Consider the following 14,208-nt stretch of genomic DNA (forward strand, 5'->3'; position numbering starts at 1 on the left):
TTTTTAAAGCTCAACGAAACGAATAAAAACAGAGAATTAAACCACAGAGACAAGGCGCTTACTCGTATTTGAAGAATTTATTTAAAAAGCTTCACATATATATATGTGCCTAGAAGTGATCGTGCATGCGGCGGAAATCAGGATTAACAAATCGAAACGACATACCGATAGTTATTGGCAAGGAAATTTAAAGGGTAAACCCAAACATGTACGTGTGGTAACAATCGAGAAACACTAATTCCTTATCATTTAACAAGACACAAGGATGGCTCACACAACCTTCTTTTCTTTTTTATAATATGAAAGGCCTCTGCAAAGTTCTGCCGTGAGCTGATTATTGCTTTGAAAACTGCCTGTTTTCTTAAACACGGAATAGCATCCGCACTCTCTGCAATGGCCTGCCGTATGCAACGGCCCACTTGATTTTAGAGACGTCTGATGCTCCCTTAGACCAACATTATACATCGTACAGATTGGCCCACATATACCTTGGCACAGTTAACCAAAATCGCGTATACAATTCCTGAAATACATTCCACAAACTTTTTGCTGTGTTTAATGGTACATTCAGGGGTCTTTCTATGTACACAGCAGAAAATACGTTGAAGCTATTTTTTCCAACATGAAAACCAGACTTCCACTTTATATCTGGCCCCTACGTACGTTCTTTAATTCATGCATGCACGGAATAATTGCATTTTTTTTTCTTATGACGGCGTGCCTTTAGCTCGACGCCTTTCATGCCTTTAACAGAGGTAAGCCAAAGTGATGTAATGCCATTCTGTGAATAGCCAGCCTGTTACGATTTGTTGAACTGTTATTGGAAAGTCCAAGTCATTCGGTGTTCGCAGAATTTTTTCTAAGTGCATAGCTCAAACTGGCTTTAAAGATTCCTCTTTTTACCAGTTTTAAACGCCCATATCTCTAATCAAAGATAGGTTTAACAGATATGTGTCGGTAATATGTCAGCAGACGGGACGTGGTTGAAAGGCCAATCTGAGATCGAGGAGTTGTAGTTATCATGGAGCAACTCAAGAGAGAGAGAGAGAGAGAGAGAGAGAGAGAGAGAGAGAATGAACTTTAGTGAAAAAAATGACTCAGTAGCCTAAGCAGGGTGAGGTTCAATGGTGGGGATCATAAAAAGTTTAACTTCTAATAAAATCTTTTAAAATGCTTACAACGTCGCAGAAGGGATGGACTTTCTGGACCTGTGAGAAAGGTGTTTAGATATGGGGATAATTTTCAAATATTTACTAACGCTGATATGTCCCTCGCGCGACGTTGCAAACATTTTAAAAGGTATTGAAAAACTTCAAAGATGAATACGACCTTCCCAAATATAGCAAGAATTTCGCAAGTGTCGTTCGCAATAGCCAGACCCAACAAAGATGGCACACCTTGCTCTGCAAGTGGAAACAACGTGTGAGATCCGGACGCCGTCTCTGCCACCTTCCCTTGCGTGGAAGGCGCAATGTGAGGAGCGGGATCCACAACCAATGTAAAGTCCCGCATTCCATGGAAAAAGCCAGGAGGCACTGCAAGGCGGCGCGGCGGTCCTCTAGGCCACCGACCACAATTTACACATTAGGTGTTTCGCGGTGGGTCCTACAGTTTGATAGCAGTTGGGGCAGGTATGGCCACATTTGGGGGCACCACGTGCGTTGTCGTCAGCGTGAACGTCTTGCCGACTTGCATTGGCCCGACGTCTTGCGTAAGTACGCCACTTTTCTAACACGTCTAACGTGAGGGCAAATACAGATTTGCAGCTGGAAAAGAAGCACTTGTCCGGCCCGGGGTAAACCAGGAGGCAGTTGGTGGCGGTCCGAAGGCACAGCGTCTCGCAGATGCTTCTGTGGTCGCTTCCTATAAGGGATCGCTGGACTTGGTCAGGGTCGTGGAAATCAGGGTGAGAGTTGGACAGCGGTGATGCAGAATATGCAGGTGTTTGGTGTTAGACAAGATCATGGTTCAGGTAAATGCGTTACAACTAACGGCGATGCGTACAATCTTGTTCGTTTCATCATACACAACGCATAATCTAAGTTGGAACTTATTCACATGTAAGTTTTATGTTGTCTTGTGTCACAGTGGCACATGCCCACTCCGAAGAATTGGCAAGCAATGGCGACCGATTCTGTGGCACATAACGAACGTTAAACTAAAAAAAAACTCATAAAATATTTCATTAAAAATAACCATTAACATTATAAGCCCTAGCCATGGGCACTGGGTCATAAGGACGGTCTTGAGTTCACAACGTTCGCTGGTAGTTGCCGTTGGCACACATGTAACCTTCGCTGTATCAACATACACATCCGCCGACACACTGACCGACCCAGAAGCAGACAGCAGCAGCCATCGCGAACGCGTGAAGGTAGGCGAAGAAAAATTTCTTTTAACTGTATATAGTCACAGGTCTTGTTGATGCCATACTGCACTAAAGCACAGGGATACGAGACGAACATGACACAGTGAGTGTCGCCGTCACCTAGGCCGCTTCAATGCAAACCAACAAGCCCAGCCAAAAATGTCAGAGGTCTTAGTCTTCTTCTATTATTATTTGTTATATTGTAGCCCAATATTCGTACCTGCGGACGTCGGTCATCTACAGCACATTTTTCACTTGTGGAGGATAAATCCTGTGGTTGAGTCGTTGGTTCTGAAGTTGATCGCAGTGATTGGATGGCAGGGGCACGAAGGTAAAGGGTGGGGTTGACGAGACGATCGGTTTTGCCACCCTCGGTTGATTAGCGCTCTGCCTAGGGCGTTCGCCCTTTCGTTCCCCTCCAGACCCGCATGGCCCGGCGTCCACGTGATTTGATGGGATTCCTGCAGCCTCGGGCCTAGAATCCGAGCCGCCAGCAGCGGTGTTCGTCCGTTGGTAAGGAGGAGGAGGACAGACAAAGAGGAGGAAAGACAGGGAGGTTAGCCAGTGTAAGTACCGGCTGGCTACCCTGTACTGGGGAAAGAGGTAAAGGGAATAAAAGGAGAAAGAAGAAGAAAAAAAAGAGAAATCAGACAATTCACACAGTAACGCGATAGTACGCGATACAACACTCAAAGGCGATCGCACAATTCGCATGTCCTTAAAAACTTAGTTACTTATTATGACCAACACATTCCCAAACCTACACAGGTACAGCAAAATGTACCCACATACATATCGCGGCATCATGGCCTTGGTGTGGCGACACACGCCCTACACTCTTTCACATCTCGTGGGGGTGCGGGGGCAAACCTCAACACTTAAAGATGCCTAGCACGCCATTTGAGCGGTGGGAGGTACAGATGACCGGTGATACCCTGGCGGGACAAGAAGCTCTCGTCCAGCAAGTACGTCGAGCAGCCATGGCAAGTGGTGTCCTGGAATGAGGACACCGCCCACTCGACCTCAAGAGCAACGACCTCGATGGTTCAAATAAATGTTTTCTCTCTCTCTCTCTCACTTGTGGAATTGAGGCAAAGAAGCGCTCGTTGCACGTCTGTTTATAGTGAAGTGCTGGATTAATTTTTTTTTAGATATCGGCTCGCAAGGCCTGTAGTGAAGTGCATCGGCATTCCATGCATTATTAGCCGACAATGAGCACTTGCAACAGCCATGCATGTCGTGGCAGCTAGTGTCAATCCAGGGCTTTTATGTACGTATGCATGGGCCTGCAACTTCGGCGCACTTGTAATGTGTACCATAAATTAATAACTGTTAGTGATACATTGTCTAACGAATATTTAAGTAAATACGTCGCGATTTCGAGGCAATTCACTGGCGCATGTACATATACCCCATTTGAGTTGTATTGCCGTATTTTCTACGTGTCATTGAATATACAAAGAGTGCAGGCTAGTGTGAAATGCACTAGTTGACAACGTAGTCAACAAGATAAAGCCTAGCCAACCTCCCATGGAGCCTTTCTTTTTCCCCTTTATATTCCCACAGCTCTGAGGAATCATAACTCTGCGATAGACTTCTTGGAACTATGGCCGTAATATTTACGAATTGTATGTCCACGTAAACTGCCGCGTTAGCCTAATGAGAGTGGCATCACGCTACTGAGGTCGCCGGTTCGAACCCGGACGTAGTGGCCGCAGTTTTATGGAGACAAAATGCATCAACGCTCGTGTATTTGGATTTAGGCACACGTTAGAAAACTCAGGTGGTGAATATTGATCCAGAGTCTTCCATTACGGTATGCCTCAGGATCGTATAGCGGTTTTGACACGCAAAACCCGATAATTTATTTTCTTTCGGTTCGCGTAAGGTGAGATCAACACGAATCATCTACTACGAAATCAACAGGTAGAAGAAGCCAGAACGAATGTGATGTTGTTAGCCGTCGCTCGGAGATATTCAAACTATCTTCTCATTCCGCCTGATCGGATAATGAGCCTTAATTATTCAACTTCTAAAATATTATAATTAGATGAAAAGTACCAATGAGAAAATTAGAGGGCGATATGACAAACGCCCACACAGATTTCTGTTCCTCAGTACGAGCTACACACAAGTGTTTGTCCGAGCGTGAAAGTGGTATACATATATATATATATATATGTATGTATGTATATATATATATATATATATATATATATATATATATATATATATATATATATATATATATATATATATATATATATATATATATATATATATATATATATATATATATATATATAACGTTATTGTGTCCTTGATGGGGTCCAGGGCTGACGGAGGTTGGGAGACTAACCCCAAGTGTCCTCCCGCCCCCCATCTTCCTCAGACGGCGGCCAGTCCTTGCCTTCTGGCGGTGTCCAAGAAACTCGCAAATAGAGGCAAAGTGCCCCGAGTGGCCAGTAGCGCGGCAATTTTTCGTGCATTTGCGGGCTACTTTCACGCACGGAAAAAGTTATGTGGCATGTATTGAGCAAAAGAAAGCTATTATCGGGAGTTTATGTCGCTCTACAATTTTCTCATTGACACTTTTCATCGAACTATAATATTTGAGTTAAGACAAATTATATAATTAGGTGGAATGAAAAAATATAGTTTATCTCCAAGAGACAGCAAACATTACCTTTGTTATCTCCAGCTACGTGGCATTTGCATATCTTTAAACTCTTGCCAAGAATTAGCTGAGACGCCCTGTATATGTGTGTGTTAAGCGGACAAATCTTGTTACGCATGCATTTTTTTTTTCGCTTTTGATGGCCCATTTTGCACATTATGGGCGAAGTCTATGCCGAATCGATGCATCTTTCTTCCAATGTTTTTATTCCACCATGAAATTAAGCAGTGGTGCAGACAGCGGCCAAAATAATGTAATGACTCTTGAAAATGGCGAACGCTGTGGAGATGACGAAAATGTATTAGCGCTTACCACGCAAGTAGACGTACGTCATGAGCACAGCTGCTCATAAGCCCACATAGTAATACACGGTCGTGAGCACGATCATATGGCCAATTACAAACGTTTGGTCTCGGTTTACTCCTCAACATGATGCTCCGGCAATTAAATCGTTAAGGCACAATGTATCGCAGAAAAACTGAGCTGCAACAAGCACTATTATGCACAAACGTTCGGGAAGAACGCGTAATATTTCATTGGTCTCTGCACAATTGGTAGCCAGCAATGCCATTGGATAATGATGCTTGTGATATTCAGGTTCACACATTCTCACGAAGTTCAAGAAGTTGTTAGCTATGTATTGAATGTTATGTTGTTACGGCACTCGGCCTTCAAAGACTAATTTCTCACAATAACAGTAATAAGGACGACTAACAATTATTAGTTCATCAGTGCACCAGGATATTCGAGCTATGTGTTGAAACAAAACGCACGTTCAGTGTCTTTTGAGAAAATGGCACCCACAAACATTCATTTCAATAAATTGATCGATGCTTTCACAGTAGTTGACACTGAAAAGATTGGTTTCGTTGGTCTCTTGGAGGGCAACGAAAAGCCTCATCAAACTCGGGCACGTGTTGAGCCAGAAGCTCACACTCGTGGCGCTTTGCTTTGATCCTTCCCGAACACAAGCTGAAGCACGCAGTCATGAAGAGCAGCTCCAGGCCTGTGTAGTGTTCGAGTCCTTCAATGGCCCACGATGAAGAAGGATTGGTTCTTTTGTATGCGTCCACAAGGGCGCTGAAACCGACAGCGTGGGCCACATTGCCATCGGTGTACTTCTCGCTTCCCGACGGCCCCAGTTTCATACAATTGATCAGGTACATCGACACGTTTCCCTTCTCGCGGTAAGATTCGGCAAAGATGGAGCTGATGGCGCCGACGATCTCGCTTCCAAAGGCCCCGTAGTTTATAGACGCGGGCAGGTCCGGGTCGAAAAACGGGACTGACAGGGAATAAGGCATCAACTGGAAGTCTCGGCTTTCCCAGAGCACCACGTAAAACATCAGTTGGCAGATCGCGTACTCTAAGTGCTTCGTTTCATCTGGCTTGTTGGCGAGAGTCGAAAGCTGCCAGTTGTTGACGAAAGAATCTGACATATCCGGCATTACATCGTTTTTTGCGCCAGAAGTTTTGTGTTCGCCCTTGTCATACTTGAAGCTACGAAAAGCAGTGTCCAGGGAGGTCCAATTCGCGAGCACCGTTATGTTTTCGTCGAAGTGAACCCACTTCGAGAGGCGTCGGGAAAAAGCAAGCCGCGCCGACAGTGCAATTTCTTTCGCAACGGAAACCTTGTTTTCTTGGAGGGTGCCATCGATGTAACTTGCGAAGGATGCTTTCCGAAAGAACACTGCGGCTCTGCTGAGACAGAAAGCTCTGTGGTAGACTTGCGCCTTCTCGAAACTCTGGCCATAATAGTTGAGAATCGAGCCTTTGTTAGCGTAAAGCGCGGCGACCTGGACCGTACACCACGAGACGAAGAGGTGGAAGGAGTCCTCGCCAATGCGCGTCCAGAGTCCCAACAACGTGGCCAGAAAACCGGGATTTCCGGTCGTGATCCGCAGACCACCGCGCAGGCTGATGCTGACGTTTTGCAGGGCTTCTAGCCAGCGAGCTTCTGTCACGCCTGCGCTTGACAAGTTTGAAAACCAGTCAGCTGGCAGTCGTGGCTTGTCCCAGGTGTCGTAAAGAAGCGAAAGGTCGCCAAGTGCCGGTTCTGCGATGGTCTGCATCTGCTCGTACGTCACTGCGCTGGTGTTCTTCGGGCCTCTGAGCTCGAACAGGCTCCTGAGAAATTGAAAGTACGCGCGCTTCGAAGCCGGCGACAGTTCTCTCATGGACCTCGACAGCAAAAAGTGGAATGAACTTCCAGGATCGACGACAAGCTCGTCCACCGTTTCGCCTTGGTGCGTAGTGACATCGAAAGAGAGAATTGCGTCCCAGCCTAACTTGATGGAGCTGTAGACCAGCGCGTGTACAGCGTCCGCTCCGTGGGCGGGCTGCGGCCAGACGATGCCAGCGTCGCGTAGCGCCGCCTTCACAGCCGCCATCTCGTCCTTCTTTCCTTGTAGCACGTCGTCACAGCTGCGGTACAGAGCAGCGGCTCTCTGCTCGTCATTTTGTCCCGTGAGAGGAATGTCCGCGTCCTTCAACGTCGCGTCTAACCTGTCGAGGAAGCCGATGAACTGATCCTCCCAGACGTCAAGGTTCTGGCTTCGCTTCCAGCCGCCGCAGACGAACCGCGTGAAGTCACGACACGGGTCCACTGACATGTTGATGGACTGGAGAAGCCGGTGTGAGTAGGCGTCGCAGGCGCTCGTCAGGCACACATTCGGGGAGCCCGAATACTGGAACCACACGATCTTGAGCAAGATGAGTACCACGATCACAAGGACGATGCTCATGATTAGGCCCACGATCCTTTGGCTATTACTTACTGTCTGCACAGATAATTAAAGAAAAAGGGGGGAGTGAAAGATATAACACACTAAATACTAGGAAAATGCAGACTTTGAAATGATACCTAACGGTTGGAACACACATGCTTAAGCTAACGCATAACGAGCATTTCAAGTACCACTGAAACACTGCAGCCGCAGCGAGAAGGGCGGCTCGTCTTACGTCCTTTTTTTCCCTTCTGTAACACTGGTTGCCTGCAACGTTTTTCTTCGTTATAAGGCTATTCAGTGCAAGAAATCAGAAGAAACGGAGGATCAATGTGTCGAGTTGAAAAAAGGCTGTGAAAACGGTACAAACATGGAGTTTGTATATGTTTCCATTGAGCCTCTTTACATTTAAATTCTGCTGCGTACATGCCATTCGGACCACCTCCATCGCGGCATCGTGAAGACAGCATTTACGTTTTATACAGACGTCATGGTATAGCGGAACATCCACCTCAGCAGTGTAGCCCGTAACTGCGTGCTCACAAATCAACACGTCGCTGGCTTAGGTATACGGCAACACCCCACCCCAACCCCCCGCCCCCAGCGACTCCTTGGAAACTACTTAGAGGTGTGACAGTACGTTGTGACAGCTCTTCATAACGTGACGTCCTATTTCCTTGTGTGCAAGCAACTTCGTGACTAAATGAGCTATATTTAACCCATTTCTTCCATTCACTTCCACATTCAATTAATTTCTGACCTCTCTACCACTTCAACAAGCAGGCAGGTTCTTTTCCCACGTCACTTAAATTGCAGGACTTGTAGTTGACTGTCCCAACTACCGCGATAGATAGTGACTATGGTGATGTACTGCTGAGTACAAAGCAGAGTTCAACGCAAGGATAAATATAAATAAAAATAAAACTACGTCAGATTCACCACACTTGTAAAAACTTGCGGTAAGTGAAGGTTTGTTGAATTCTCCAGGTGATCGAAAATATCTATAGAAACCTTCACTTCGGGGTCTATAAAATCCCGTGTTTTGATTTGGGTCGTAAAATTTACTGAAACAATCAATCTGGACACTTGGAACATCCTTCCCACGTTTAGCCAACAATGTATAAGCAGCAGCACTCTCGTATGGATCACGAGGTCCCACTGCCATAGTTTGATGTCGCCCTTCGCTATGCATACAACGATCGAATACTTCGCCACCAAATGCGTATTCAAACGAGCTCTGTAATCTTTCCTTCTGAGTTGAAGCAGACAGCACAATAACGGGAGCATTGAAGTAAAGATTATTGCACCCATATGACGCTTTACTCTGCTCGCAAACTTGTCCCTCAATACGCAGTGTGCTGCACTAACTCCGGCTTCCATTTTAGTTGAGAACTGGAACCTGTTAATGGTAAGGGAAGGCAGGGGAAAATACCGACAGAAATAGAACGAGAAGGGCAACACGAACGTTATTTTTTATACTTGTCATCAACGACATTTCCCCAAGAACTAGTGAAGTTGTTACACGATGAAGAATTAGAAAGAACTTTCCTCTTACTCGCAGCTCATCTTCCACATTAACTAGGTGGTTAGCTGTAGTGCACCATTCGGTGTACATACGATTCTGTTGGCGAACGTCTCCCTTAGTTTAGTAGCAAATAGTCAAGAACGCCTCGTACAGTCTAGATAACCAGAGCAGTCTGGCACTGTTGGGGCGCTATAACGTAAGGTTACCTAATTTTGACTGAATTCCAATCTGCTGACGTGTAATTTAGGTTACTTCAGTTTGGTTTCAAAGCTAATAACATTGCCTACCGTGACAGCATTTCTTTTATCTAATTTGTGAATGAGAGGTGAGGAACGGCCAGAAAAAGAAATGGTTTCAGTAGCGCCGAGCTTGGTCCGTAGAGGGATGTCGGTGTCTCCGAATGGTCTGCTTCCCCTAGCTTAAAGCCTCTCCCTCCACGCGTCACCGCCGCTTTACCCTAGCTTAGCTTGCGGTGGCTCGTCGACGATTGTGGTTTTGTGCAACGAGGCATTAAAAACACCCCACGGACGGAGACTCAATGAACAAGATTTTGGCATAGCGACGTCGGTTACGTGGCTAATAGGATCGGTAACGTTATACTGTCATGCACAATTTTTAAATTGGACAAAGGTATTGTCGTTTTCAGCGTCACGTACACAGCGCTGGAGCGATCAGTGCACAGCCACCTTCCATTTCGTTAAGAACGGGACTGTTGAAGGCTATTAAAAAAAAAAAATTCAGGATTGTTTAGGGCATCTTTAGTGAGTACTCCTTACTTTTACGTGGTGAGTTTCCTTGGTTTGTTTGACGTCGTGTTACAGATAGGTGGACAAGGCGTGGGCCGAATACGTTTTTTACCAATTCAGGAAGGTTAATGGAGACAAAGGCGTAGAATCAGAAATAAATAAAAGGGCCTAATCACACATGATCAGTGTGTACATGCCATCTTGAGATGTGGAGTTTTCGCGGATATCATGGCGTCTTGTGACAGACAGGCGATGTGGCGTCGCTACAAAAATGTTTGACCAATCACGGAGGGCTAACGAAGGAAATGGAATGAGAACATATTGGAATACCTTACATTACAGCGCCCTTGTTGTATACACTGCGACAGAATAGCACAAATACGAGTCATGGACAATGTTTTGCCTCTATTGTCCCTGTATTTGTATTGCGCTATTATTGTGCCACTGTAGAGTCTAACTTCCATGGTAGAGTGTATAAGCGCGACTGGGTGAGGACGTAGAAATAAACAGACACACAGACACAGCGCTTCCTTCTACGTCCTCGTCCAGTCGCGCTTATACACTCTACCATGGATTCTAACCAACTAGCCCACTATCATGTTTTAACCAAGAATCTAACTTGTCGCCACAATTATGAAGCAAAAATGACACATATTCTTCTAGCATGACCAGTCGATGCATGATTGCAGAAAGCCTCTCTCGTTCTACTTGTGTCCATGTTTGCGTGCCCTGCCTTTCCTCGCCACGATTCCTTAATAACTTGCTTAAGTTTCCCTCGCTCTAAATTTGAAGCCAATTCGCTCCTGTTTTTGAAATCCCCATCACTTACCGGACAAGCGTCTCCATGAGACGTTTCGCCTGTTTTACTCAGCGGCGGGGACTGCTTTGGCGAATCGTGGAATCCAAAAATTCTCGGACTCCGGCGAAGTGCAGCCAATCCGAGGTCGCGCAGAACCGAGCGGCCCGCGCGGGAAGATGCGGCGGCGCTGGCCGTGTTCGTCACTGCGCCACCGCCACCTTGGTCCCCGCCACGCCATCGCGGCGGTTCCCGTGCTTGCACCGTTGCGGCAACACCCGCGGCGGCTTTTCCGATGCTCTCTGAAGCCGGAACGTTTCTCGGTATGATGCTTAACCACTCGCCCACCTGACATGGGGGTGTTGCCTTTGCGGATGGTGCATTCGAGGGAGTCGCATGCTCCGGCGACGCCGGCTGCGATGCGCCGACCGGAGAACGTACAAGGCCACTGTTGGCTCCTGCAGCCAATTACAGGCGAGAGAATGCCATGTTCCAAGACGCACGTGCTGGTGGAATACAAGCGTCTATACTTGAAAACAAAGAAAGCCACCCTCATTGATAGGGCAAGGAGGCATGCAGACCAACGCAGCCACGCATCAATATCTCTGTTAGCGAATTTAAATGTCTTCTCTGAACGTGTGTCAATCTCAAGTAGTGCTATTGTTGTTTGGTTTTTTGGTTTTCCTACCTCTTGATATGTTTAACTGGTAGTCTTTAGACCATGTCACGTTCGTATACTGCGGTATTTGTAATCACCTATACAGATATTGATCGTTTCAATGAAGATTTAGTTGAGAACTAGCGCTCGTCCTGTCTGCTTTTAGTCTGTGTTTGTGTCACTTCGCGCTACAATCCAAAAAAAGCACGTCATAGTTTTCATCGCTTGAGGAGGCACTTTGTTTTTATTCCTGAACATGCGCTAGTTGGCCTGAATTTTCATTCTGTTAATAGCATAGCAGTTGAGCTGAAGGTGCGATGCATAATCCAAAAGCAATGGAGTGCTCGCCAATACTTCAGACAGTATGAAGTGCTTTTTTCCTATTTACGTCCTAGTATTTTCAAATATTCGCGTACTTTCCGATGAAATAGGTTTATTCGACTCGTGCTCAACTGGATGCTCCCTCGTGGGGATAAAGACTCTCGAAGATGTAGGGATACACGGAACAAAGAGCTATACCCGTATAACGTATTTGCCAGTATGTCCACGCTTATGACAAAATATAATACTTAGTGCTTAGCGCATTTCTTATCTGTTATTACCTGCACGTAACCCGAGGGTTCTTAAGCGGAATGTCCTCGCGCTACGCACAGACGGCTGAGAGCTTTGTTAGGTAGTTTGAACATTATGGTGCATGATTTTGTTGAACAAAAATAGCTATCGTCAGACTGAGGTACGCTCCTCATAAGCAACGCTTTGTCTCGGGATTTTTATGGGGATAATTATGTTTGTGGCGTGATTTCCGTACTACTGATAACGACATACATTTAGTGCCGTTCCATGTTTTTCCGACAGACGGGTTCAAAGCTATCGAATAGGTTTGTGTCAACTTGCGTACACGTCCCCTCTCAGCTTTTCCTGCACCTCTACGCGTACTTGGGCCGCATCGGTTCGCTATGCGGCACTTCTCCATCATCAGTATCCTGCCATGAACCAACTTCATGGAAGCGTTGAAATCCAGGCCAGTTGGGTGCAGCACCGTCAAAGATAAAAGTAGTGCAGCACATAGTACACACAACAAGACGTTTATCCAGCTATCCTAGACGATTATATAGCTGAGACCTAAAGACTCGCTGGATACCTTGTGTAGTTGGTCGAGGAGACGTCGAGGACTTGTGGGGCCCCTTCTCGGTCGTGCGGGACGCCGGGTCGCCTTTCAACGTTATGGCTGAGCAGCTCGCGCATCTGCAAAGTGGAGCGGTGCCCTTGAGTTTGGCGAGCGGCGACACGGCACCTTTATCCCCGCTTTTCTGGGGAGCCACCGGACGGCTGCCGCGTTCCCCGGGCGACGTGGCAGCTGCAGGACTTTGGGGGCCGCGCTTGGTTCTGCCATGCGTTGAAGCCGTCGAGGGTGCGGTCCCCTCCCTACCGGTGGCCATCTTGTGTTTTACCGGTGCTATGTCCTTCTCGTAGTCTCGTAGTCTACCGTGCCGGTCACGACGGCGGGATTGCGACCCACGTTGCTGTCCTCCGCGCAGACTCACGGCCAGGAAACAGCCGGGGATGCAAACTACATCAACTTTAGAGTTGGACGTGCCCTTGTAAGAGTCCTTCGACGGCGTCCGGCAGATTCTTCTTGGAATGTGCTGATATAGAACGTGCAGCACGGGCTTCACGAGCTGCTCGAGGTTAATGCCGGTCCCAGGTGACCTGCTACAACCCACTACAGGAAGGAGCCAAAAATCGGGTGGTAGGAAGGTGAGGGGGGAGGGTGTTACGGAGAGTGTAAATGTATGTTGAAGAAAGGCCAAAAGATTCAGTTGATGTATTTATTTTATCGCCCGAACTGGCTTACGACTTCAGAATTACATAAGAATTAAGTGGCTATTTTTATCCTTCAAAAGGGACAGCTACTTGGCCAGCATGGGGAGATAGAAGGTTTGGTGGCTAAGTACGTCGCATTCTCGTCACATTGAGAACGATATTTTTTGCCCATGTCCGGAGATATCCAACATTCTTTTGTGCCAGCTTACCAATATTACGTAAACATGTGGAACCTCGCAACGTGCAGGGATTTGGATAGGATTCTGCAGTGGAAGCTCTATTGAGTCTACGGGCTGAGGTCATTAGGCCTGTTATGCGTTTTGTGCCTGAGCAAACCCACAGCAGGTAGTACGCATCAACGTCACATGTCAATTAAGGTCTACAGTTGGAACAGATGTCACCGTCCATAGGTGCCGACTACGAGGGCGGGGGGAGGGGGAAGGTGGGTTTCGGGGCCCAAGCAGCGTCAAAAATTTTCCCCTGGGGGGGGGGGGGTCAGAGCTTCCCCCCCTAAAGTGTCATTACCAGAGTTTTGCAACCCATATTTGGCGTTTCTTTCGAGTTGCCTCTACCTTTTCACTTAAAATTTTATTGTCACTAAAAGCATACTTCTTCATTGTTGGCGCGGACGTTCAGGGCTTTTAATTAATACTTTCGTACGCCCATTTGCTCCGAACATACAGTGGGCTTTTTTTCTGAATCTTCCTGATAGAAAAATTACTCCAACGCCGTAATTGTTTTTCCTCCAGTACATGGGCGTAGCCAGGGTAAGGGCTTATAGGGCTTCAGCCCCATCCCCCCCTCCCCGAAATTTTTTCGTGCTGTCATGCACCGCCAACCAAAACAACTCCAGCGCCGAAATCATTCTGGATTTTGTCTAGAATGTAT

At 46.7% G+C, this 14,208-nt stretch overlaps 2 protein-coding genes across 2 annotated transcripts in view; both read right to left on the bottom strand.

The window, feature by feature from the left end:
- The window catches only part of LOC135902942 (centromere protein I-like), a 100,074-nt gene that overhangs the window by 81,673 nt on the left and 4,193 nt on the right, over positions 1-14,208 (bottom strand). The gene's annotated exons all lie outside the window — the stretch shown is intronic.
- Positions 5,336-13,195, bottom strand: LOC135902941 (neprilysin-like). The gene is made up of 3 exons (XM_065433276.2): positions 12,638-13,195; positions 10,872-11,296; positions 5,336-7,825 (listed from the first exon to the last, which is right to left on the bottom strand). Exons 1-3 carry the CDS (start codon positions 12,933-12,935, stop codon positions 5,882-5,884), a joined length of 2,667 nt encoding a protein of 888 aa, XP_065289348.2. The 5' UTR covers positions 12,936-13,195; the 3' UTR covers positions 5,336-5,881.

This window comes from Dermacentor albipictus, chromosome 3, assembly GCF_038994185.2.
Source record: "Dermacentor albipictus isolate Rhodes 1998 colony chromosome 3, USDA_Dalb.pri_finalv2, whole genome shotgun sequence".
In the NCBI taxonomy this organism is placed as follows: domain Eukaryota; kingdom Metazoa; phylum Arthropoda; class Arachnida; order Ixodida; family Ixodidae; genus Dermacentor; species Dermacentor albipictus.

Excerpts from the sequence above, each read along its gene's own strand:
- LOC135902941 (XM_065433276.2), bottom strand. The coding sequence starts at position 12,935 with ATGGCCACCGGTAGGGAGGGGACCGCACCCTCGACGGCTTCAACGCAT. Across the intron at positions 11,297-12,637 it reads TCCTCGACCAACTACACAAG|GAGCCAACAGTGGCCTTGTA; the intron begins GTATCCAGCGAG and ends AATTGGCTGCAG. Across the intron at positions 7,826-10,871 it reads CTCATGGAGACGCTTGTCCG|ACAGTAAGTAATAGCCAAAG; the intron begins GTAAGTGATGGG and ends TTATCTGTGCAG.